The sequence below is a fragment of the Scleropages formosus genome, chromosome 22, assembly GCF_900964775.1.
Source record: "Scleropages formosus chromosome 22, fSclFor1.1, whole genome shotgun sequence".
NCBI lineage: Eukaryota > Metazoa > Chordata > Actinopteri > Osteoglossiformes > Osteoglossidae > Scleropages > Scleropages formosus.
In genome coordinates this window covers 16,552,039-16,579,436 of record NC_041827.1, presented here as the reverse complement: position 1 = coordinate 16,579,436, position 27,398 = coordinate 16,552,039, and the positions used below count along the sequence as shown (strand labels likewise).

The 27,398-nt window shown below is 43.1% G+C and overlaps 1 protein-coding gene across 2 annotated transcripts; it reads right to left on the bottom strand.

The window, feature by feature from the left end:
- Positions 1-948: 948 nt before the first annotated feature.
- Positions 949-26,363, bottom strand: LOC108929830 (inositol hexakisphosphate kinase 2-like). Of its 2 annotated transcripts, XM_018744636.2 has the most exons (7): positions 26,271-26,363; positions 24,579-24,654; positions 7,079-7,450; positions 4,443-4,674; positions 3,598-3,767; positions 2,722-2,897; positions 949-2,388 (listed from the first exon to the last, which is right to left on the bottom strand). In XM_018744636.2, exons 3-7 carry the CDS (start codon positions 7,287-7,289, stop codon positions 1,858-1,860), a joined length of 1,320 nt encoding a protein of 439 aa, XP_018600152.1. In that variant the 5' UTR covers positions 7,290-7,450; positions 24,579-24,654; positions 26,271-26,363; the 3' UTR covers positions 949-1,857. The 2 variants fall into 2 exon arrangements, with proteins under 2 accessions (XP_018600152.1, XP_018600153.1); XM_018744637.2 differs by lacking the exons at positions 24,579-24,654; positions 26,271-26,363 and adding an exon at positions 7,577-7,729.
- Between the last annotated feature and the right edge of the window lie 1,035 nt (positions 26,364-27,398).

Here is a 27,398-nt window from a genome sequence, read left to right as displayed (position 1 = left end):
AGCACCGATACCTGCAGCCACTAGGTCAAAGGCAGAAGCAGCACCTGCTTCTCACGTCTTCTTGTTGTTTGTAATTAACATGGGATCTAATCTCCTATTTAGACCTTTGTGGAACACACTGCAACAGCAAGGACAAGCAGAGAGGCCACAGGTAATCAATGGAAACTGCTAAATAGGATTAAAGAAAAATCATCTTACCTACAATGCGACTGACCCACGCTTCTTGGCACTGAGCCGAGTCTAGAGCTTCCGTTCTTAGGTTAATTCAAGCGCCGGCTAAAGATTTCCCTGGAGATGTAGCGCAGCTCTTGATCTCGTATGGAGTTAAGCCCTAAAAATCCACCATTGAGAAGAAAGTACTTTACACTGCTACTTGCGTAAGCAACCCTTCCTCATATTGCTTACACATAACCGGAGATCTTTGGAAAATATGAAGGATTACCCACAGGCATACAGATGTAACCATGCATGCATGTAGGGGCAGCAGGTAGTGTAGTGGTTAAAGGTGGGACCTTCAGGGATCCTGGATCAAAACACATGCTGCACAGAATAATAAATTAAGTAGCTATGGTAAGTCGCTTTAGAGAAAAGAGTCAGCTAAATAAATGACAATCAGTGAGTGCTTACATACGTCCACATTATCGCATACCAGCGATGGCTCAGAAAGCAATACTACTGTTACCATCTGTAGACACACACACACTGTATGGAACTGCTCAAGTCATCTTCAGAAAGGAATGATTAATAGAATCACTACTATTTGTGGAGCCTTTGATGTGATGCTAATGTAAAAAATGAGTGGATCTTGCTGTCCACTACCCTACCTGTCCAGAATTATTCTACCATTTGGACCTGTTATTTCAGACTGATGCGATATAAATATGACTTGAAAAGTTAAGAGAAAGAAAGTAAAACACAAGAAAATTTAGAACAAACAAGTCTTTTTATTCATCCTCCAACACTGTGGACACACAGGTATAAGAGGTATCCAAACTTGACAAATAACAATAGTCATTAATATAACATTAATAATGTGGAATGTAAGCTTTATTTCCATTTCAGTTTTTAAATTTTCATTTATTTATGAAATACTTGAAATAAATAACTATATAGTCTCTATTTGTCTGAATATATTCTTTCTTCATTACTGTTACATAAACAACTGGGGGGGGTCAGAAAATAAATCAGTAAGAAAGAAAACAACTTTCTCTATTCCTTCTCTCATGTTCCCACCTTCACTTCTTTGCTAGCTGCTCCAGTGTTGTAAGAAGAGGGAAGTGTAAAGGCTTTCAGGAGCATCACCTTCCTTTCCTGTGCTCTGCAAGTCATGCGGTCCCCGTCTCACCCCCACGGGTGAGATCAGTTTCAGGGACACAGTGGTGCTCTCTACAGAGCAGGTAGATAATATGTGAAATGTGGGACAGCACCATGGTGAAAAATTCAAATGGGACAAGATATCACTTCGTTTCAGAAGTATCAATAATAGCTTTTCCTTTTTTATCTATTTTTACACATTTTTCTTTGTTAATCACCTTCTTTCATTAAAGTAAAAAGAAAAAAAGAACAGTGCAAGGAAAGACTAGTTCAGTCACGGAACACAGACGAGTATCTTCGACATCCGCCGACCCAACTGCCCTCTACGCACAAAACATAACGGCAACACCAACACAGAAACTAGAGAACTGACAGAACACAAAAAGCTCTGTCCCTTTTGGTTGGGTGGTGGGTGAAGCACTGTCTCTCTCCCGTGTGCCCTGCCCACCCCCTTCCTTTCCAGCACCCTTTGGTGGAAGTGTCACCACCTCAAGTGGATCTTTATTATTGTTTATTGACCAGTAACACAGAGTGAGAGCGGACCTAGTCGGCACTATTCTCCTCCAGCTGGGAGATGATGGTGATGAGGTTCTGAAGACCAAAAATGTAGCCGCTGTCTTGGCCCTCGTGTACCACGCTGTCCTCCCCATAGTGCCGACAGGTGGTGTGAGCAAAGTCAATCATGCGGACGTCCACCACGGGGCTCCCTTCAGTAATGGAGGTTCCCCCACTTGCCGCTGCACCACTGCAGGGAAACCCAAATGCGCCACCCTCCTCTTCCTCCTCTGAAAGGTCGTCCTCCTTGCTACCATTGTGGCGTGGGCGCCGAGTGCGCGTTGCCTCACCATCATAGATGATGAGCAGCGAGCTGGAGTAGAAGCGGTAGGACTCGCAGGCCTCCAGCGCCGCTTGCATATCCCGTAGCCGCCGCAGCACTGGGGACAGCAGCTCATGTCGCAGCCGGCGGCCGTTGTGGAAAAACTGGAAGAGCGCTTCCTTGAAGCCTGCCAGTGTCAGCTTGCGTCCGTGGTATTTGTTCATGAACATGAGCTGCCCAGAGGCAGAATGGTACACCTGAGCAAAAGCGGAAGCATCGAGAGCTGTCAGTGCTTTGATCCACTTCATTAATCCAACTCCTCTCTCCCCCTTGCTGTACTCGTCTCATGAGAACATGCCCACTCAGTCATCCAGAAACTGAAGGCAGTTGTCACTTGGCTCACGTGCTCATGTTTACTCTGCACCAGTATGTTCAACATCCCCTACCGAACTCTGCATCTTCAGACATCCCTCCCTACCTTCTCCCTCCTTCAGTACCTCATACCCATCACTCCTGCTTATTTGATTCCTTTGTCACCTTTATCACAAAAGGCATTTTCCCTCATTTGATCCATATCTTCCTACGCTCACCTGCATTCCACACAGTCGGACACCTATGGTGGCCGATGTACTCTGCTGACACTTGCGGATCTGAGTGGCCTTCTTCTCCTCCGAGGCATCGTCGCCATGCTGACGTGTGCCCATCTTTAGGTCCAGCACACAGGGTACTGTGTGTCGCCATGTCAAGTTCTCCAGTAGGATGAATTCTGTGAAGGGCCATGAGTCAAGGAGCAGGACCCATGGTAACTTCAAACACAACATTACCTTCAGTAGCACCTCCAGAATAAGACAATAACAGGGACATAGCCCGCTGTCTTTTGTGTAGGCTTTCGGAACCCATATTTGTTGCTGTCACAAGTGTGATTCAGCTATGATATGAGTTAGGAGTCTAGGAAAGAACTTCTTTTACCAGTTTCTGAGGTCACAGTTTATTTTTCCATCTAAACACAGTTGCCTCAAACCTAAGCTCTTGATCAACCATTTAAGCATTAACTGCTTAAAAGATACTAAACTTACAGAGCCTATAATTTTACATACATATGACCGAGTACCCACTGAAAAGAATCCAGGTTGAGGACTTATTTGGGCAAAAAACAATCATGACACTTGAACCAGGCTTGAAACCTCCATTTGCTGCCGACACACTTCTGAGTTGTACATCGCTTTGGAGAAAGCCCAAATGAATAAATAAGAACTGAAAGCTGATACTGATTTGCATAAGAGTTCCTGGCACCAGTGATGAAGCTAGATAAGTTTTGCATGTGGACATGACTTTGCTTTGTTCTCCATGGAGATGCAATCTAGTCTTTTGCATGGCAGAACAAGCTGAACTGCTTTGCATTCGGAAGCATGCAAGACTCCTCATGGGTGCAGAAGCCATACAAAGGCTTACTCAGGAAAGGATACTGTACTGGTTGCGGTGCTTGGCATTCTCTTTCATTCTCTGAAGATGCTGCTGGTGACACTTTAGGCTCCAGGGATTGTGCTTTACCTGTGGCACGGCATTGCTCTTCTCCAGGCTATAGTAAAGCACGTCGGCCTGCTGAAGCCGCTCAAGCTCCTCCTCACGGTTGTGGCTGTGGAAGAGGCAAGTAGTGGGTTTCAGACATAACTAACATGAGGAACAAAAACGGAAGTAACCCTTGTAAACTGAAGCAAGTGCGATATGCGTAAACTGCTGCCACTCCAGGAATCCAAGAAAATGTTATCAAAGTGGGTCTTGAACTGCAACCTCTACGAATAGATCCTGTGAACTTCGTCAGCTTTCTGTGTAAAATTTTTGCTTACAAAAACTCTCCACGATGAAGTAGTTTTGAATGTTTCAGTGTTTACCATTGGAAACATCTTTCTGAAGACAGTTAAAAGTGTCTGTATACAAAGTGTGTGACTCAAGGGAATATCTTGTCTTCAGGCTCACTCCCCAGAGACCAGCAGAACTGCAGTAATCCCACCCTCTGCCATCCTCCCACACACTGGCCACACAAGTCACAGCTGTGCCACTGTGCAGTTCCAGAAAGGTTACATAACCCTCTGACTCTAACAAAATGCTGCTGAGCACGGTCTGCCAGCTGAGTCTTAATGGGGGGGGGGGGGGGGGGGGGCTGTGAGATGTGCTTTCCCACAGTGCAGTAACTGAGCCAGGGCATGCATCCATCTGTGTTTTGTGTCATGTTACAAGCTCAGGGAATCATTGGGTCTGTGTCAGTATGTCTCCTATATGGAGTATTGGCGGTTTGCCGTTGGCTCCTCACGTTTTGATCTTTTCGTCCTTGCGCCCGTGCCTGGGCCTGTCCTTGCCATAGTTTTCGTTGTCCAGCATCATGGCAGATGGCTTCTTGTTGGTCCACTTCAGTACCTTGTGCTTGGGCTCCAGGTCCGCCGTGGGGTCCACGTTCTCCAAGCCCCCCTGCTCACTATGCAGGGGGTAGGCGATGAGGCACAGATTTCCCTCCTCATCTTCCTCGAAGCTCACCGACACCACACCTGCAGACGTGAAATAAAGAAAGAGGACGGGGGTCGGGAGAAGGAGAGCAAACAGCAGAATAAAACATCAGCTTCAGAGTCAACTCGACATGTCTTTAAAAGGAAAATCTGGATGAGTCTCAGACTTCCCAGTGCAAACAATAAGCTGGGAATCTTTGGTTCTTACCCCTGTGTGTTCCAGGGGAGACATTTCTCCGGGCTTTTATACCTAGAGAGCTCTCAGCTAGGCATCCCTTAACCTGACAGAGATCAAAAGACCTGGACAAATCCACAAGACAGACATGGGGACGTTGATCGTACCGTGGTTACAGGGGTGGGTGGAAATTTGGGCTCGAAAGAGAGGGTTTAGGGCCACACAACAATAAACAAACATGTTGTTTGTATGTTGTGTGTGCACATTTGAACTTTGGAACACAGAGAGCTCATCCAGTGCAGCAAGCAGAACAACACCAAGAACCACAGGAGGCTTCAATGGATGCAATTCATACCGCACTCTTTATTATGCAATGAACAACCGCCCTGTTCATCACAGGAACACACAAAAAAAACCACTGAATCTGAATTTAAATAGCTACACGTCCACAGAACCTCTTTGCGTCTCAATCATCACAATACAGTACAAAACGTTACAGAGCACCTCAACGAGACTGGAGAACAGCGTCTTGTAATATAGCACACATACAGACTTCCAACAAATGCCTCTGAGAAAAATTCAACAAAAAGCTGTTAAATTGTCATTTTAAAAAATGCTTCATCCAAAAGTCCTTTAATTTTATACAACAGGGATTTTCGGACCTAACCAGGGAAAGAAGACCCTGAGGGTCTCGGCATAAAGTCTTTCAGAGGTGAAGGATTTTCACATCACATTGAGGCAGCTAGAAGACATCTCCAACCACCCTACAATTTTCACAATCCAATCCCCCCATTCCAAAGTCGATGATTTGCTGGGTGTTATTCTAAGTAATATCTGCATGGAATGGTGGGGCAGCCAAGGTAGACCACAACCACAGGTGAGCAAAGGGTAGTGTAGGCTTGAGGGGAACAAAGAGAGAGAACAAAGGCAGACAGAAAGCAGAAAGAGAACGTAAAAAAGCCATGTTAGATCTTTTTTATTCCTAAAAAAAGATCTTGCCCATGTGTGGCGTACAATGAAACAATAGCAGAGCAGTTCCCCTAAGAACTGCCACTGCCGTGACCACCCGTTGCTAAGGAAATGGACATGATTTCAGTGCAATGTTTGCCTTTCTACCACCAGAAAACACAAGTCACTTGAAAAACAATGATCGCATAATACGAACACAGGCAGAGATCCTGGGTGCGTAAAACATTCTGCGTGTAGAAAAATAAAGAAAAAACATGGAATTCAAAGAGGCCAAAGTGTTTTGACCTGCTTTAGGACCCTGAAACTGACATTTTTTTTTTTTTTTTTTATTTCCTCTTTGAGGGATATATTGGTACAGACATCACTGTTTGTGTAGCACATTTCCTACAAGGTAGAACATCTCATCTTCAGGTAACTGTACTGTATTCATGGAAAGACAATTTCACTTTATTCCTACTCAAAATTCCTTGAATGCTGGCATTCTTCTACCTATTCTGCATTTCAGTAAGGGCTGATGTGAGTACACAGGTTGACATGAATATGATAATGGCACCCGTTTGCGTGCGAACACGTTATATGAGCTTGCTGAGCCAGTTTTCCATCTTGACACTCAAAAGAAACACAAACATGTCACAAAACTGCCCGTCTTCTGTTGAACTAAAGGTGACATGGAATGCCAGCGTGAGTCCCAGTGGCTGGTCTGAGCTCCATCCTTTGCCCTCAAGGACTGTAGCACGAGTCACGGATGTCTGCAGATTCCGGTGAGTTGTCTAGAAAGCTGGAAATACAGTCTCCACTGGTTTCAGACTGATGTACACCACGCAAGGGCTACTTGCATCAGGAGAAATCAGCACAAATCCCAAGTCTTCATTACTTACCTGTTGTTATTACACAAAGGCATCCTGGCATATACAGCTGAATAGGCTTTGCTGCTACAGTGCCCTCTTCTGGGGAGGAAGTTTGAAGCCCTTAACAGATTAGCCCTGGGTTACTTACACCACCAGCGTAGATCAAACGCCTGCACTGGTTGGTCAGTCACTCAACGGCCCAAAGCCCTCCACCACTGTACCTTATGCTGCGGCCCCACTTAGACAATGGCAAAGGCACATGTCTGTGAACGCTGGCTGCGAAATAATCAATGTGTCCATTTCTGCGGTTTATGGACCAGGACAATATGAACGCTGGGGACAAGGGTGAATAATGGATGGAGAGAGAAAGAGATAGAGAACAGGAGGGCAGCACTGCCACAAACATAAGCAGGTAGGATGAGGGTATCTGGGGACTGGGGGGGACAGGCCTTACCTCTATACTGGGGAGTGAACTTCCTCATCTCGGCTGGGAGGCTCTTGTAGAACTGGTGCTCCCGGGGAATGAGGGGCTTGCAGATAGTCTGCTCCCCAAAGCGAAGCACACAGGAGTGACCCCCCACCTGGTGCACAAAGGGTTCAAGCAGGACCCCTTTGCTGGAATAGTGCTGCTGCTCTGCCTGCATCGCCTCGATCGCGGGACTCATCCTCGACAAGCATTAGACTCCTGGCTGGGGGCACTATGCCGCAGTCTAGATCCAGCCGGGGTAGAGAAGGATGGCACACGGAGGAAGACGAAGGACAGAGAGGAAGTGCTGCTCTGTCCCTCGTTCTCCGATGCCCCTGAATGCTTCCGCAGAAGACAGCACTGCAGTTCAAAAACAAAGGGGGGGAGGAAGGAGGAAGAAAAAAAAAAAAATCTGCTTAGCGTTTTTTAATCCTTTCTTCCTGGATGTTTAGCTCCACCAGTCTCTCTGTGCATCAGTGTACGAACCTTTTGAGATGAGAGATGAGATGCTTTGTTGTTAACAGAGGTACGAAAAAAGACCTGTGCCCCAACTGCGGCAGTGAACTATACGCAAAAGACCGTGCCTCTGACTATCTCTCTCTTCCTCAACGAAACTGAACTGACGCGCTGAGCTCCCCGAGAAGTAGGAAAATATCACAGCAAGCCAGATGGCCCCTCCTCCACAGCCATCGCAGCCAATGGCAGCTGGGCAGCTGTTGTTGGGTGGTAACACTTTTGAGAAAAAGGAGCAGGCAAACAAAGAGGGTGAGTGAGAGGTTTAGGGGGTTGGGGAGACTGAAAAACAGAAACCAGAGAGGGCGAGCACAAGCACGAGAGAAACACAGAGAGAGCACACTCAGCTGTTCTTTCCATCTCAGATGTAATATGGATGTCTCAGCTGTGTGCTTGTGCATGTTAACAAGAGCCAGTCAAGGAGCAGCACGCATATATAGTACTAATCCTGATAATGCCAATAAAGGAAAAGAAGCAAAAAGGAGACAATGAGAAATGGGGTATATAAGCAAGTCAACTACGAGAAGAAATGGAAGTAGGTAAGAAGAGGAAAAAAAACACTAACATTGAATATATGAATTGAGATCAACACAAGGAGAGCCATGATCAAATGCCAACTGTAAGAACCCTTACAGACCTGGTGACAGACACGCAATATAAGGAAAGTCGCTGACGTTGAGGAGGGAAATGCATCAAGATTAAATGTCTAAATTATCTTAGCTGGCAACATTCATCTTACTGGTCTAAACAACATGAAAGGAAAGTCCAGTGATGCACAGTACTATATTTGTCACTCAACTTTTTATGTCAGTTATTGTTAAAAGATATTCTAAGATGAGAGCAGAAATTCTCAATGTTCATCCATGGTGTGGATTTCTAAAGACAAAAGTGGCCAAAGGATTTTTCTAATCGGGCAACAGTAAGAATAGAAAAGGTATTAAAAAATGCAAATGTACTTATATGCTATTTAAAAGCATTTTTTAAAAGGTACACAGAGCTCTAACAAAGCAGCTAAGGGAAATGGTCCTGTTATTTACAAACTGTCTAAATCACCCACACAAAAGAGCTATGACGTGCAAAAGGCAGAGCATGACAGTTTGTCAGCTGTGTCTACGTGTTCTTCCGTTGCTCTTCTGCACATTTTGAAGGGGAAAAAGTTGGATGGACACATGGAGATAACAAAAACAAATGGGCAAGGTTAAAAAAGAGAAATCCGGTGATGCAGCTGCAAGTTTCCACACCCAGATCACACAGACATAGCCTTGACATTTCTTTGTCCTTTCACACTCATTGCTCGGGTACAGTGTTTGACAAGGTAAATGTGGCGAAGGTTACATAAAGAACCAAACAGAGGGATCGAAGAAGCGGTGAGCTCTTAAAAGAGGGTTGCAGTAAAGAGAGGAGGTTTTCCAGAGTTGAGCCCTCAGCAATCATCCCAGCAGAGCACCCTCTAATCCTCAATGTTCCACTTCTCCACACAGATTAAAAAAGGAAAAAGATGCTTGCTACATTTTGAGGAAGATACACAACCGTCAGACAAATTGTATTTGTGTGTGTATGCATGTGTGTGTTTGTGTGCGTGCGTGTGAGCACAGCATGAGGACCAGCTGCAGCACTGAGTAGCAGTGGAGAACCACACTCTAAACCTCTGTAAATCCAGGCTGTTGGAACACAGAGAGAGAAAATGGGCCACACACATTAAACTAATCCAGTGCGGCACGCCGGCGTATCGCGGGTAGTTATCCTTGCTGGATCCCAGCAGTGTGCCCCAAACACCCTAACGCAAAAAACAAAAGCCCCTTACTGAGATCGCAGCCTGACCAGCACCACCCTCAGTGTCCCTACATCTCAATGTTAAAGCCTTGAATCAGGGAAAAGAAGAAGAAGAAAAAAAATCTCAAACCAAGAGTCTTTAAAGTAAACTCATGCATGGATACCTCTGAACGGGTCATGCACTCTCCTTTGGGCACAGACACGCAGACACACTGTATGAGCTCACACTGTGAATCTGCCACGCCTGGCAGATCCGCTCTTCTGATCTGCCTCTAATCCACCTGCTTACTTCACCTCTGCAAGGTGGCCTTGGGGAGCTACATGGAAACATTCTGATCGTCTTAACTGAACCAAAAAAAAAAAAAATCCTAATTTTAGAGTTTTATGGTGCAGAAAAGGGAAAAGTGTAAGAACTACCAAAATTGCTACCAATTAGTTCGCTATGGTGATGAATACCACACTGATGGCAAAAATCCTGTTCTGCATCCATGTCATGCTTCTAACACTCCAAATGAGGCTCAGATGATTTAACCTTACCTACAGAAAATTTAAAAAATGGTGATGTTAGAGGTTCCTTAAGACATCGAAAACATCTACCAGGTGGGTGAGGAGCACTTCCAGGATGCACAGACAAAAGGTCGCACTCATGGGACCACGTGTGCAAAGGGGCAGCAGGCGGTATGGCAGCCACTGCTTACGGCCCTGACCGCAGTGGAACAAAGGGATCATCTCTCCTGCATTGTCTGTGCTCCAAAGTCATCTCTCCTTCAGACAGACAAAGGAAGTTCATGTACAGGAAACAGAGAATTAGTTTCAATGTTTCTTTGTGCTAATGATTAAAAGAAAATGTCAGAAAAACTGCACCTATACTGTACACTGTACATGTACCAACAGATAACAGGACATACTAAACAAACCCCACGTGACAAATTGAACATTAACCCCCTCCAAATGTAATCAGCATTCTTGTGCGCCATGGTGTCAGATGTTTACTGCGTTTCTTCCTCAATGTTCTCAGCATTATTATTATTTGTGCTGAAAGCCAGTGCTTAAGTCCCATAGCAACCAGTGCTCCACATGGCAACCCATTCCACAGATTCGGAAGAGTCCAATGAACTGCAGTGGCACACTGCAGCAAACTGCCAGCTCACACAGCTGTCACACTCTCCGCTTTTATATATCACATCAACAGCACTGCAGGGCAGGCTGCTTGTCCGCTAGTACTGTTTTGTTAGTCCGTTATGGTCGACTTCACCTGCACATTCAAAGCTTTAAAAAACAACGGGCCTTCGCTGGGTGCAGGTATGTGACACAGCACTGATGAAATAACAATGGGCTCAGTACCAGGAAAGGATGAACAGTGTGGCAACTAAGGTGAAAACCAGGGTATGCTGATGTTTACTCCTCAAAGGAACTGCGATGTGACACAAGTCCCAGGATTGACACTACTGATGCACATCGATCTAAATTGGTTTATTGAAAATATTTAACTGAATAAGGAGGTAAAATTCACAGCTCTAACCTTTTTTACATGATTTTGTTGAAAATTATCAGCTTAGAAACTCAACATTAAGAAACAGAACACAAGCAGAAGCACATATGCTCAGTAAGTCACAAAGCAGCCCCTCTTGGATCTGGCCTCACACACCAGTGCTGCACTGAACACTGTAATCTTCAGATGAAGAGTGCTGAGGACTAACCGCACATTAAGCCCATTTCGGCAGGAAATGATTTCAACCCGCCATGAAAAACATCCAGTCGGAGGGAAGGGAAGGGACACTTCATCCTAAACTCTCTGATCTGTGGACAACCAGTAGACCGGGGCTATATTTATGCTCGTCTCGTCGTCTATTCGAATCTTGAAAAACCCATGGAAGAATTTTTTTTTTAAACCTACAAATGGAGATTAGAAGGCACTCGTGTACATCATTTTCACATTTTATGATTTAAAAGCTGAGCAAGTAAATACAAACCTGAACAAAGCCGTACGTAGTGATATTTACATTTCCCCATCTTACTACTGTCACTGCAACTGTATGTAAACACAGTGTGGGTGGTCTTGTGTTGGCTGACCCTTCTCCATCAAGTACAAGTATTGTTGAGTATTTGCTTGCCTGCCCCATTGCAGAATCTGGAGTGACATCAGCTTTGGGTAGTTGTAGTGACCATACATGGGGGCTCCACAAGACTTGTGGGGGCATTGTGAGGGAGGAAACGATGTGGTTATTAAGGAATGGTTATGTGGTGCCGTTGGAATCTCCCAGTGACTGGCTGAGATGTGAGGCAGAGAGGGAGGGATTCTGTCAACATGTTTTCCTCACACGTGGGGATTGGTGCACGGGTAGGCAGGGGGATGGACAGCGGGGCAAAACCAAAAATGATGAATGATTCACCGGATCAACAGAAAATAGAGAGGGCTGGGGAAAGGTGCTGCTCAGGACGGGTGTCTCAGCACTGACAAACACACACCTCTGCCTCAGTGGAAAATGGATCAACTCTGCTAGGCTATTTACAAGATAAAGCAGCAGCTCTGATAAATCCTCATAGGTCACCGTTGAAGAACGGGCTAAAAATATGATGCATCTCCAGCCATTAAGACACAAAAGCGTGCAAGAGCTCAAAAACAGACTGACTCCTCCAGGTATGACATGCATACATCCACTGCCAGCTAGAAGGAAATGACACAAAATGAAAGTTAACACAGATATGCCAATAGTTGGAAAGACTTGCACTTTAAGAGCATGTATGGACTGCAGAAAAACAACTTTGTGCCCTGAGCTACTTTGCCAGCCAACCCTGATAAGCAAACGGAGGCCAGGCATTCCCCTCACTCATTAACGCGGAACCTCTCTGCTCCGCATGTAGATTACAAGCAGGCGGAGATTCATAAACAGCCTGTGGTGTCAGTAAGCGTCACACTCTCCAGCATGGGAGTGTTGCTCCCCTGCCAACAGCCTCAGCCATTCCCAGCTCTCTGATATGGAGAGCTTTGAATGCTGTGCTTAGCTGCAGGGTCTAGAGTTCAGATTCAGCTGATGGGTTGAGTTCTGACCCATTTTGCAAAGTGCGTGGGGGTGTTTATGTTCAGTGGGTGCCATTGATTGTGTTTTTGTCAGTGGCGTGGACGGGAGTCTCGTTCTGACCCACTTTTCCTAGTGCGACAGCACAGCCACCTCCGTATCAGTATTTTGCATCTCAGACAGGCCTCCAAGGGGGTGATGATGTGATGGGTGCATCAGGGGCAACATCAGGTCATCTTTGAAAGAGTAGGAACGAGAGGGCTTGCTTGGGGGAAAGCAACTTACGCAGCAGTAAGAGGCAAATCAACAAAAGCAGCAGAAATTAAGAAACCTTCTAAACATGCAAAAGGCATCTATATTCTCTTCATCTCTTTAATCACTATTAGACTCCTCTACTCTTGTCTCTACACATGGTGTAATAAGACACTAGAATCAGTGGGGTGCAATTTATCTTTTACACTCATTTCAAAGTATCACACAAGCCTATTTTTGGACCATCATTATTTATTTAAGTTGCTTGATTTAACCCAGTGCCACTCTTGCAAAGTGCATATGGATCCCACAAACTGCAAAATAATTCATTGTCTTCTAAGTGAAATGAAATGTAAGAAGGACATACTTCCCTATTTAGTATGAACACACACACACACACACACACACACACACACACACACACACAACCACACACACAACCACACACACAAATGAGTTGTGCTGTGGCCCAAAACAAATCCACAGCAAAGCTGCAGGAAGCAGAAAAACACCTGCTGTCCTTGAAGTACCTATATGACAAAGCTATCATACCCGTATTGTAGCTCTCAAATACTCTCCGTCATTACTTTATATGACCCTGACATTACCTTCACCACAGCGTTAAAACTGAAACCCAAACAATACCTTATCATTCTTGCTACAGCAGTCCTAGCAAACCACAGAGCTAAAGGTACAGTTGTACTAAGTGTTACCCTTGAGAAACACCTAACCTCAATGACAGTCCTACAACACCTGCCATGGCCATCCCCACGGTCATAACTGAACTGATCCTAGGTGACATTTGGTTCGCTTGCTTTCTCTCTTATCTAATCACTAAACCAGCCCTCACAGCCGCAACATACACACTCAATGCAGTGATCCATCAAAAAAGGGCTCACTGCAAAAGCACAGAAAATTTCAACTTGGTCTCCACGTAATGTATACATACATTTATCAGATGCTAACAGATGTACAACAGAGTAAACGCATGTGTTTCTGCGTGAAGGCAGATTTACAGGGAAATATTGTTTTTGTGTGAAGGTAGATTTGTGGGGAAATATGATCACCTAGAAATGGAAAGAAAAACAAAAACAACATAGTTGTGTTCCCTTTCCAGTACATCCAGGTGTTAAAAGCCACAACTAAACTGCATGCCCTCTCTGTCTGGACATTTTGCACAACTCTTAGACAGGATCCCCCAGCTGCTGATATTCAAAACAGCACCAAAGCTGGGCTTGCCCAAGGGTAGACATCACTGGAATAAAGACGATTTCTTCAGTTTCCAGCGGGGAGAAACTGCATCTGTATGTCAAAGACAAGCTCTTGTTGCACAACTCCCAGCTTGAGCCAGAGTTTGATTTATAAGTCACGTTGCAGCGAAAAAGTACTCCAATTTGGAAAGAGGGGAGGGTATGTTGTTGTGCGACTCTGAAGAGTTCACAGAGTTCTTGTATGGTGTGTTACTGTATGCAATTTAAATCACTGGCAAGAGCGCTGAGAATCATGCCAAAACACAGAGAACGAGAGAGAGGACTTTCCCTTTTCCACAGTTTGTTGACATTCTGTGCCTCTTCACTACAGCTCAACCAAAGCTAGATGAAAATAATGTTTAAGGACGCTCCTAATCTTCCAGATCATGGCATTCCTGAATTATTTTTCGATTCTCTGGAAAGCTTAAGAATGTGCAGTGCATGTGTGAAGTACTGAGTCCCTCTCTGACCAATAGGTCTAACAGATGAGAGAAAGGCATCGAGAGCTTACGCCGTGCCCGTAGCTCTTTCGCAGATGGTGTGGGACAGTGTGGTGTTGATTCTTGTGCTGAGATGCTGATCAGCACCATGTTCATGTTCAGAGTGCTGGACAGTGTTTTTCGCAGTTATAGTAAGAGACCGTGTGAATCAGTGCGATGGAGATGCAGAAGACAGCAGAATAATCTTATGTCTCCTGCTCATCTGGGCAGATGTTAGACATCAAATAGAGATTTGATTTCATTCTTTGTGAGTCAAGTCTGAGATGTACTCATGTCATCTCACTCATCACCCCTCTCCACACTCCTTCCACCTGTTACGAAATGGCATCACAGAGGAAGGGGATCTCCATGCCTTTCTGATTACTCATGCCTTCGCTCTGTCAGAGAACCCCAGGGCCAGGATTGTCCGTACAGAGCTGAACGAGCCCACAAGGGATATCTTACCGAGGTAACCTCCCTCAACAAACAGCACAGTCAGCCAGTGGTGTTCCAACATACATCACAGCTTCCTCCACTTTTGCACACTGGTCACTGTACCCCAAATGAGTCGGGTCAGAAAAGCTAGGACACCTCAGCCTCGGCCACATCCTGTGGTCCTATGGCTTTGTGTACAGTACGTCCAACTCCCACTGCCATTACACAACACATTAGTGACCTCAGACTGCACCTCAACTACATCTTCAAAGCAGGAATTTGGCCATGCCATGCATGTGGTGTTTGGCTCAACCCGCCATTATCACCAATAGGCAGTGTCAGCAAAAATGTGGCTTGGTATTCCACAACTCAGACAACTGAAAGAATGTTTTATCTGCCATTCCTAGAACCCTACATGAGGAAAATGCCAAAGTAGTTTGGCATACAAACAATGTCAGTGAAACTATGTGAAAAATATTCATGTCACGTTGAAAAATAAATACCGCTTACACCTACCACCGGAAAACTGACCAGGAGTGGTGTCGAATTAAAGTTGGCATACTTCTTCTTGCCTTGCGACCTCCAAATCAGACATGAAAATGTGCATAAAAACAGAAATATTCTGCCCTCTAACGCAAACCAAGACTGACACCGTTTCCTAGCACATGGCCCCAATATGCTGCCGAGGCAGTGACAAACAAGCTGGGCAGCAAGGGAAGAGGAGACTTACAGACAGAGAGCAACGGAGAGTTAGCCAAAAGCATAGAGATGATTGACTGAAACCATAGACTGGCTGTTAAAGTTTTACATGGAAATCTGATCATTCAGATGGAACGATGCAGCAACTGCTGAGTCACCTTGGACACTTAATACGGATCATAAACCAAAAAGCAGCCAGGGGCACTTCAAAATACAGCCACACACAGCAAAACAAAAACACAAAATGTAATATTTAGTATATACTTTGAAATTTTTGCTTAATGCTGCAATGATTCGCTACACAGGTAGCATTAAAAAACCTGCATTAAATCTTCAAGCTCTTATTAATTTTCTGAAGTATCCTGACATGACCAGGTAAGGGTAATAAAGATGCCAGATGAGAAAAAGGTGAACATCCCAATTAACCACCACACAACCTCCTGTTACCTTTGTGCACATGCCTGCTAAGGGTGCAGCAGAAAAAGCAGTTTGTGGTGCCAGTGTCCACAAATGCATATAACTTCAATTGTGTGTGTGTGTGTGTGTGTGTGTGTGTGTGTGTATATATATATACACAAGACAATCAGTATCGGTGTTGGTGCAGAGTATTTCGGTATTCAGTGCCACGGATAGCTGCGCTCTGCAGTGTTTCATACACGTGAACAGGCTACACGTGCTCCTGCAGTGTATTAGACTATTTCCTTGTAGACATCCCCCCCCCCCCCAGCCAAAATTTCATCCTTTTTCAGCCTTTTTACATCTCCCACTCTCTTTCCTACCATGTGTCCAATCCTTTCTTTCACTCCCTCCATCTGCATGTTTTGAGAGCCATTGTTCCCCTAGATGAATAGCCTGTAAGCACATTGATAGGTTACTTTTCTCATCATCAGATCTGAACAAATACTGTTTGGGCTGTCACTTTACAGAAAATGAGTACTGTGGACTAACACGGAACTACCATTTCAACATTTTCTCTCAACATCTTACAATCCCTCCCTTGCTCATTTTGCACTCTCTCTTGTCCTGGTGCAGGTGTGGAGAATGTGGAAGGTGTGGAATTTTCTTGCAGTTCTGAGGTGGGTCTGAACGCTAGTGTGAGATGAGCCCACTGTGGAGACTTCCACCTTCGAGAAGCAAACAAATGTAGTGGAAAAGCACAGGCACCCATGGCAAAGGTGGGGTTACTCACTCATTCTGATCCTCTCTCCTGCTGTCTTTCTCATACTAACACACACACACACACACACACACACACACACACACACACACACACACACACACACACACCCCTTGCCATTTGGTACAAATACATAGTTCATGACTCAAATTAATGCTCTAGTGCATGTCCCTCATGCAAGCATCACTCATTGGGGTGCAGAGAAGGGGGTAGGCTACCTAGGCACAACAAACCTTTTGAACACATGGGCCATGAGCAAGAGAGACCTGGAGGCTTTAGAAATATACAGTGCTAGGGCCACATTTCAGGATGGTGATAGACACAAGAGGAGTGAGAGTGCTTTACCCCATCCTCCCACATTTGGAATGGGCACCTATAATTCCGTGCTGCCACCAAAGCCTAAGAATCGTTCTGCCATTTTTTCCACTCACTACATACACCAAGAGACAGAAGAGGTCAAAACACATGTGGCATGCTGTATAACACAGTTTCACAGAGTAGCCATGCTTTGTATGAAAATGTCTTGCATAACTATGGCTTTCATATTTAGGTTCAGACTGTACTCAAGACCCCAGAATGTATTTGCCCCTAAAATACACAAAAAGCCTTTCTCTAAAACCTCCAGCTGCCTACAGGAGCAGAAACAGGACCCTGTGTTGAAGAGTAACTGCAGGCAAACCCAGTCAAACAGCCTGCCTAAAACAGCTGTGCAAACTCCTAATACAGGCCTAAGTATCAAGGCCAGTTCAGCCACTATGGCTTTCTAAGCTGTGTAGGGTTACATGTGGTGTCTCAGCAGGTGAACCTTGTGGTGTAAAAGAACAATGGCCCAATTAAATCCCACATGAAACCTTAAGGCTGTCTGACTATAAATATCCGTCCGTCAAACCATAAGCCCATTCCGGCTTATGTAATGAAGCTGGCGGCTTCTCAAAGGAAGGAAAAAGGTGAGGAGAGATCAGGAAAAAAAAAAAAAAAAAACAGGAGGTGTGTGGTAGAGAACAGAGTAGGAGAGTCAGGATGGGTAGGAGGAAGACATGCAAGAAGGGAACCTGAACAGATTCAGCACTTCAGAAAAGACACAAGAGAACCTGTACTGAGGCAGGAGAAAAGAGGAAAGAGGCACAGGACACTGTCAATGGTCTTTCCAGTCCCACTCCTCCAGGACATGCAAAGAAAGGAACGGCGCACCTACATTCACTGTGCCAAGAAGGGGGGCCAAGAGGCGGCCAGGCACCGGTCACACATTCCTGTTAGTCACATTGACAAACGCACACATACACATATGCATGCAGAAGCAGATAACAATATTACTGAAACTAGAACCTGTCCTGAAGACATAATTTACACAGTAGCCATGTACTGTCTAACAGGAAGGGGACTGTGCCCACAGGCCTCTGGGACCTGCATGTTGAAATGCCCTCAGTGGGCACACCAAGGACAGGGCTCTTTAACATGAAATGTTGTTAGTTGTGAGAGGAAATCTGAACAGACTCCACATTTTAGCCAAAAAAGGGAGATAACCACTGAATCAGTCAATCAAATGCATAGCGCGATATCAGAAGACCCCCTGTGGATAAAAGTTTTGTTACACAATAACTTTATATTAACAAATTGGCTGAACAGAGACTGTGGAGTCAGAAAAATAGCTGCAGAAAAATAGATGTAGTGGAGTCTCTGGGGTGCTTAAGAGCCAGAAGATTCAGAAATAGGACAGCAAACTTCGCAACACAGTGCTATGGTTTTACCATTGATTTGGACTCATTTACACCCAGTACAGGCACTTGGGTTTCAATTAATGAAAACTACAAGTGCGCCAGCTTACTCATTGTTGTCTAGTCACTGTTGAAAAGGTCTCTGGGCTTTGTATTCATGAAAAAGACTAGGAGCTTCTTCTTTGCAGATATATTGTTTTTCCTTTCCCTCATCTCCCATGATGAAGCAAAGGGCCTCTCAGAAGACCTGGCTGCAACTCAGAACAGCATGTTCTCACTAGACAAGGGGCAGAGACAACTCAGCAAACAGGAAGACACATGTCATCATAAAGAAAGAAAAAAAAATTTCAAAACAACATTTAATGTGTATTCTCTGTTGGACACATATTGTTTTCTTTAAGTATAACCTTTCACGGAAAAGGCTAAAAAAAGCTCCTTAAATGAAAGATTTGGGGGGGGAAAAAAAAAAAAAAAGATGTAGCCTAAGTAACTCTGCTAGGAAAGGGCGGCCAACGGTGAGAGCAGAGTTTAAATATAAACAGGGCTCACTGAACAAAGAGCATCTACTGGCATGAGTAGCCAGGAGGTCCGGTGGAGGCACCACGCAAGCAGACGTTGGTACAGGACCCGCCTCAGGACCGCCATGAATCTCCCTTTGCTTCTTCAAACATGGCCCCTCCGCTCAGCCCCACTACAAGCTCTCACCCCTCTCACCACATTAATATCACATTTCACTGCCTCTACTAGGGTATATAGGGAGCTCAGCTCTAGAACAAACCCAGCGGGCACAATGCTGCTAAAATTATTTTTATTTCACTACAAACAATAGGTATTGAAAGAAAAGATTTACTACTGTCATCAGGCGCACTGGTTGACAGCAATTCACTTTCATGCTTTCCCCTTACGACAACCCTCCAGGTTGAGTCCATTCCACTCTTGTGACACAGAGAAAGACAAACACACACAGATACCAACCTCAGCATTTACGGGACTCTGTCCTCCTCCCTCCCGTTAGCCTAAAGAGGGGGGGTTTCCTTGCCTCATCTGATTTCCAGTTATCCAGCCATTTGTGCAGCCCCTCTGCCCTTCCCTGCGTGTGCAGATTAATGGACACTTGCCATGAGCACCTGCAGGACTCCAATGATCTGGCACCAGCAGAATGGATCCCAATGTCCATATTATAAGCCTAAGGTAAGTGGTATTGTAACTTCAGAAGAATCTTAGATTAATAAGAGATGAGTGACCTACAGTGGGACCCAAACTATTTGGGGGAAATGTGTGTGTGGGTGGTGGACAGCTGAGCCACATCAATGGCCAGTGCTGCCTGCTAACTCAATTTGCTGCCAGAATTTGACAGTGTGAAATATTTTAATTTTCAGTGCCCTCACTCAACACAAAATTATTATGTGTTTAAACATTTATTAAAGTTTGTTTTTGGATCTTAAGAGTACTAGTGACAAAACAAACCCTTATTCATGCCTTATTTCTAATGAATCCACTAGGCTACTTCTCAACAACAAAACAGACACAGGAATGAGTTCCATAGGACTAGCTCAAACCAAATGAAAAACATGCACCTTGAGTTTGAAATCATCAAAAGAACAAACTGACCCACCACTACAATGTCCCTGACACACACAAAAAGTCTGCTTTTCACCCAGGACTGGGCACAGAACCAGCTTGCACCATATTATCTGCTACACTTGACTTGAGGGTTTGCAATCCTCCATTGTCAAACAGTCCAGTATGATTAATAAGACTGCGTCAATTCATACACACAGCTCACTGTAAAAACACTCCACACCCTGATAGCCAGAAGAAACACTCATGCTCCTACCTATATTTACTGCATGACTGCTGCGGGGTTCTAAAGAATACCACAGACATGCCACGTAACCTTTGTCGGGGAAGTCAGTTACATTTGGGCCATTTTTAGCACTTAGCGATGGGCATTTCCCTAAAACCACCCTTGGTTAAAATATACAAGTTCCGTAATGGGCAAGCTTGCGGATGAAAGATGTATCACATATCCAACAAAACTATAATTCAACACACATAGTCTTCTATCTGAATCCTGATCCCGTGAGTCTGTTCACATTTGACACCGCACCCTGATCTTGCCACTTTGTTCCCATGATGCACTGAACCTCACCTGACTGGCACAGGGTCAAAATTCAGTCACACCAAACTGCTGACGCAGTCTCATACATTATAAAGTATTTCCTTGTGTCAATGGGGGAACAAAGGAGGAAAAGTTTTTTTTTTTCTTGAAACCCAACCCTGGTGGCACCTCACTGACAGGAATCCTATGTTGCTTATTGTGGCAGTTCTGCACTAATTATGATGCACTTTTTAATTCTGAAGTGCCAAGAAGATAAATATTGCATCTTCAGAATACTTGCTTAGCATAATTTTCTTAAGTAGTAGACTTTTGTATACCCTTTCTGACCTGTGAATATGTAGGACAGTTATTTTTTTTTTCTTAAACTCTCACAATTTTTAAACTGATTAAACTGAAATGTCTAGACCAAGTCAAAATGCACCAAGAAAGATATTTAACTATTAAAAAGAAAGAAAACAGTTCCCACTATTTTGCCTTACACAATTTTACACTTTTTGACAATTATCAATGCTTACAATTTACAATGCTTTTAGTTAGTTTAGTTATATTTTTATTTTCACTTTATCTGTCTCTTTGCCTTTGCTGCCTCCCCTCATGCCTTCAATTTGAAATGAGACATGACCCAAAGATGTTTGTCTTATAATGAAACAAAGGATCACTGCATGTGTCTTTCACTAATTCTTCCAATTATTCTGGGTTGACAAATATGACCTTCTCAATTTTTACATCATTTTCCATCACTACACATTTGTCTGTGATTAAATGATCATATGTACCTTCAGAGGACTAGGCTAAACAGACTGACTCTGTTCCTATGAAAGATACTCTGTCTGACCTGCAAATCATGATTTAACAAGGATTCCCACTGACCAATCCTGGTTTTAAAAGTTTTCCATTAATCCTTAGTGTTAAGAAAAGGAAAAGAGTTAAGTGGCACTGACTGATGATAGTGACAACCTTTATAAGCTATTGACCGACCACAAAACAGGAAACCATACTTCACAAAAATGAAATAAGAACTGTTTTTTCCCCCAGCACGCTACACACAGAGGAAATGTGAAATAATCATGATTTGGTAAACTGAGCCTTCAAAATGTTTATGTAATTACAGCGCACTGTTAGGAGGTTCATGCTGGTTAACAGGGATTGTCAATCTCCGACTGCATACTAAGAATCGTAAAATAATGTACTGGTATTTGGACTAAATTTGTTTTGCACTGAGAATAATATTAAGATGCAAGTTTATGCAAATGAATATTTGCAAGTATTCATTTATTAAATGCTGTGATTATACAGACTCTGAAATTTGATAGATGTAATAATGTAATACAATGTTTACAATGTACCAGTCCTTCTCCCTCCCTCATGCTAGTGTCAAGGCAACTTTGGCTGTGGCAGTTCTTCATGTCCACCCTATTAAGTTTAATTAAACTGGAAGAATATATCTTAATTCCTTTTTGATTTTCTTCTTTTTTTTTTTTTATAGCTTCAGCTAAGGTTTTTACAGATCCTAAACTTTGAATAAATGAGGGGCATCCGTACTGTGCCGCTTTTACTGACTGTGACTTAGTAAAAGTCACCTTGGAGGTAAATGAATCAAACTACAAACAGGCCTTCTGTCCCAGATGTGACTGTAAATTAAGGAGCCAGCATATTTGTGTATAAGGTGGAGGTGTGGCAGGAATATTCCATTGTTTCTAAACTTAAAGTCTTACCTTGAGCAGCATTTGACCACAAAATATATTCTACAACAAGCTGCTCGCTGAAAAATTAGTACTAGCTTGCTGTACAATATAATACAATGCACTCCAGAATTATCAGCACCCTTGGTAAAGATGAGGACAAAAAGGCTATAAAAAACACTCACTGCTCATCACGTTCACCTTGTTCAAACATGTGTCACAATTATTGGTAACCCTGCATTTAGTACTTTGTAGATTCTCTCTTTGCCATGAGAGCAGCAGTGGGCCTTTTCTTATAATGCTGGATGACATGGGAGAACAAATATAAAGGGATCTGAGATCATTCCTCCATACAAAATCTCTCCAGATCCTTCAGTGTCCTTGGACCTCACTTCTAGACTCTCCTCTTCAGCTCACCCAGAAGTTTTCAATGGGGTTTAGGTCAGGAAACTGGGATGTTCACTGCAAAAGCTTGATTGTGTGGTCAGTTAACTATTTTTCATTTGCTTTGGATCACTGTCCTGCTGGAAGATCCAGTCACCAACCCAACTTAGCCTCTTGGAAGAGGAAACCAAATTTTGAACTAAAATCTTGTGATATTTAATGGTAGTCCACGATGCTATGCATCCTACTATGATTCTCAGGGCCTTTGGAAGAAAAACAGCCCCACAACTTCACGCATCCACATTTCACAATGGGCAATAGGTTTTTTTCTGCATGACTGACTTATTTCACATGACACCCACCTCTAGTGTTTATTGCAAAAAAGATCTATTTTTCTTTCATCTGACCACAGAATCCAGTCTAAATCAAAATTCCGTTGATGTTTAGCAAACTCCAGCTGCTTGCATTTGTTGTTTGACATCAGAGGCTTTCTTCTGGCAAGCTTGCCAAAGTTTGTTAGCATGGAGGCAGCATCTAAGTGTAGCTTTATATAGCCTGGTAACCCCAGGATGCAAACAAGTGTTGTTATTCTCCATCTGTGATCCTTGGGAGAACATTTTGCTTCCCAAACCCTCCTCCTTAAGACAAAAAGGCTTACGTCTTCTTCCAGGCAGATTCATCACAGCTCCAGTTGTTTGACACTTCTTCATTATTTCTCTAATAGCTGAAATGAGAATTGCAGGTGTGCAGCTACATTTTGGAGCCATTGCCTGATTTCTGAAGGTTAGCAACCTGTTGTCTTATTCCATTGGTGCCAATAATTGTGACATGTGTTTTATGGGAAAAGTAAAATTTTTGAGAGTTTTTTTTTCTCTCCTTGAATAACCTTAGTGAAAGGTGAGATTAGTCTCATAATTTGAGGGTAAGATCAAGATAATGAAGAATGAAAAGTTATTTTTTTTGCCCTTTCTGCTCATCTTTACCAAGGGTGCCAATAATTCTTGATGGCATTGTATATTGGTAAATAATTGTGTACAGGATATGCAAAAAGAATAGACAAGCAGCAAGCACAGGAGACACTGAAAAGTACCAATCAAAAATCAACATTTACACTATTACATGACACAGTAAAGCTTCCCAGTACATAGCAGCATTTTCAAAAACATGTGAACAGCACTAGACATTTCTTACATACTTGCTGATTTCTTGTTAGACAGACACCAATTTTTAAAATGGATAGTGAAAAAAGTTTAGTTTAAGAATCTACTGTTTAGTTTATTAAATGGTACTTCTAATATTATACCTTCTATAATGTACTTTAATATTTCATCACAAACCAGATTACATGTAATAAGAATGTTAGCGCATGCCTAAGATCTCATAGGAATTTAACAGTAATTTAAATTTTTTTTTAAATCACAGAACATAGTATGAAATATTAATTTCTGTTCAAAAGTGTTTAAATTTCCTTCCATTGCAAGTACTACAAATTTATTCTGGTTGCTGGTGATTTAATTGTGCCATCAGAAGTTTATAATGGCTACTCAAGTTCCACTGGTTTACTGCTTACTTAGTCATGAGTGTCACAAAGCGGCATTTGACATTCAAAGGACTTTAATCATATTTATTAATTAAAAAAAGTCTGAATAGAGGGGGAAATACCAGGTGCTTCTCTTAAAATGTAACAGAGCTTAATTCTTTACTTCTTAATAATATTAAAGTGTTTTTCTCAGCTGCTTACAGTTACAAAAATTGAGCCTTATCTTCCAAGTGAAGCTACTTTGAGCAAACTGAGTCACGTTTTCACAATACAAATAAACATTAATCAGTTACAATGATCCCATGTGCATTCACTTCAAGAACAAGCTTGTAATGTACCAAAACATGACCAGAAGATACAAGTTATCAGATAAAGACTGATAAGGTGTGGTTTAATGAGAAGTGGCAGCTGCACCATAAAGTTAATAACCAATATTTGGAACATTACCTGGTTGTTTGCTGTATTTAATGTATTATGCCTAAAACAAGGGCAGGCTGATGGATCCTCGCTGAAGCGACTGCACCTGTCAGTGAGGAAAGTGAAGAAAATTTGGTGTTAAACACACATAGTCTAGACTCACCACCATGATTATCATACAACCAATCATTCCCCTGACCTCAAACATCACAAAAAAAGTCAATGCACATTACTTTAATTTACTTAGTGGTAATCCCAAACAAACAGGCTATGTCCAGGCCAGGCCGTGGTGACATCCCGTCTGGACTACTGCAACTCTTTCTTGTCTGGCCTTCCTGCTGCTGCCATCAAACCTCTACAGCTGATACAGAACTCTGCTGCCCGAGTTGTGTCTGACTTGCCGAAGCACGCACATGTATCTCCTCTACTCATTTCTCCACACTGGCTTCCCACAGCTGCCCGGATCAAATTTAAGACCCTGGTTATGGCCTACAAATGCATCAATAGAACTGCTGCCAGATATCTACAGGACTTGATCATTTGCTACATGCCAGCCAGACTGCTACACTCTTCCACATCTGACCGCTTGGTGGTCCCTCGCACGAAAGGTAAGGCACGGAGGTTCTCGGTTCTGGCTCCGTTGTGGTGGAACGGCTCCCCCTCAGAACTGCTGAATCTTTGTCCACATTTAAAAAGGGTCTTAAAAACCCATCTCTTCCGGACACACTTTGCCCATGATCTAAGTTAACGTAAGGTATACATGTTCACGATCACGCTCAGATCAATCCTTTACAGAGCCACTCCTGCAACGTAACGTAAATGTTTACGTGTATCTCAAAAAAACTAGGAAGGTGATTAGGTGATATTCTGGTAATGTTTTATGCAGCTACTTGTGTGAACACTGGAGCACATGGTGAAGGAAAACTGTACTTAAGAATCACACACCTGCAACTGTCTCCTTCTTGTAATGTAATGCACAAATGGTATTTTCAGAGATGTACGTCACTTTAGAGAAAGCGTCTGCTAAATGAATAAACTTATATGCAAATGGAAGCCTTGCTTGTAATCTGAAGGGTGCAGGTTCGAATCCCGCTCCTGTTGTACTACCCTTGATCAGACTAACTGTAGAATCACACATCTGCAGCTATGTCTCTTTCTCCTAATGTAATACATACATTGTATTTCTCTGAGATGTATGTCGCTTAGTTTGAAAAGCATCTGCTAAATGTAAAAAATATACTGGAACGGCTATATAAACAAGTAAAACCACTGCGAAGTTGAGTGTCAACATGGAATACCGTAAATGAAGGCTCATAGTTCATAGTAATAAAGTTAATATTAATGAGAAAATGTTTACAGACGTCAGTAATAAGAAGTGTAACGGTGTAACTTTAACTTGAGAGCGGGGACAGTCAGCGGCCAGGCTGGACTGCTGCTGACATCCTGATGATGATGATCAGTACCCACCATGTCTTCAACATTAATGAAGTACTCGTGCCTGTATTTAGACCAACACATACACTAGATTCGTTTTGCCGACACCAGCCAATTTATTTACAGTAATTTGGAAAGATTACACACAACTGAATTAACTAATTGGTTACCGGAAGTACTAGCGAACGGCAGCTAACATGAATATTAAGGCTTAATTAAGCAACCCCCAAATAATTGTCCTCCTTGTGATTTAAAAACGATGTTAATCACTAGTAATAAACTGGCTACCTTTTCAATGGCGACTCTTCTTGTGGCGTATTTAAAAGCTTCGAACGAACAATTTCCCCTCGCCGTCAGCACCCGTCAATCCAACCACCTAAAATGGCTGAAAAACCGAAGAAACAGACCAGTGCCTTGATTGGCCGACTAAACCGTGGGAACTCGTTTCCCATTGGCTAACGGGCAGCGTCCTTCGTGATGCGCGTGTTACTATGGCACCGAGTACCGGCGCGTTGCTCATCGAACTGGAAGCAGATGAGTCAATAGTGTCAAGTCAAGTCAAGTTTACTGTCATATGCACATAGTACAGGTGTACATAGCACGGTGAAATTATTCATTTACATGCGCATCTTCGGGACGCTAGTTTATAAACGCAAGCCCTGTAAATAGAGTTTTTCAATCTCTGTAATATATAGCCTATAGAGACAAATACAGCACTGATAACAGACAATAAACATAAGAGTGCACAATTTTTTATATATATATATATATATAACATCAAAACAATATATACAGAGCACAATAAAAAAGATGCAGCTGTAAGCATGGAAGGCGTTAAGTAGCCTTATGGCTTGTGGGTAGAAGCTGTCCCTGTCTTGGGGTCCTTGTCTTGTGAGTGGAATATCAATGTAAATATCACCTCACCGAGATATACAGACAAAATGCTAAATTAACTACTTACTAAATAAATAGATTGCAAGATTCCATGTGTTCATGGAAGTCACGGGTTTTATCCATGATTTGTACTTCCTGTGCACAATGAGCTTATGAGTGGCAGACAAAACTTTGGCAGTGCATCCCTTGGTTGAGTCTGCAATGAATCACTTGAGCCATTAGTCTGAGATTTTTCTCTGTTTCAGAAGTATGTTGAACTTATGTAACGTAGTGTAACTTGAACTCCAACTTTAACAGCTGGAGTTCCATCCCTTCCCATTTGAAAAGTTCATGCTGAATGTTGGAGGCACTTCATGAACAATTATTATCCATGGCAGTCATTTCATCATTGGGCATTCAACAGACAGTTAATTCCCATTAAAAAAGAAGAAATGGGTCGTTTCACATCCAGCTTTCCAGCAAAAAATTTGATTGAAGTTTCACATAGCTATATTTCACTCCCTTGTCAAATGAAAATATCCG

Coding starts and splice junctions, on each gene's coding strand:
- LOC108929830 (XM_018744636.2), bottom strand. CDS start 7,289: ATGAGTCCCGCGATCGAGGCGATGCAGGCAGAGCAGCAGCACTATTCC. Junction 2,898..3,597: donor CAAGCACCGCAACCAGTACA/GTATCCTTTCCT, acceptor GGCCCTTCACAG/AATTCATCCTACTGGAGAAC. Junction 2,389..2,721: donor TCCGACTGTGTGGAATGCAG/GTGAGCGTAGGA, acceptor GCTTTTGCTCAG/GTGTACCATTCTGCCTCTGG.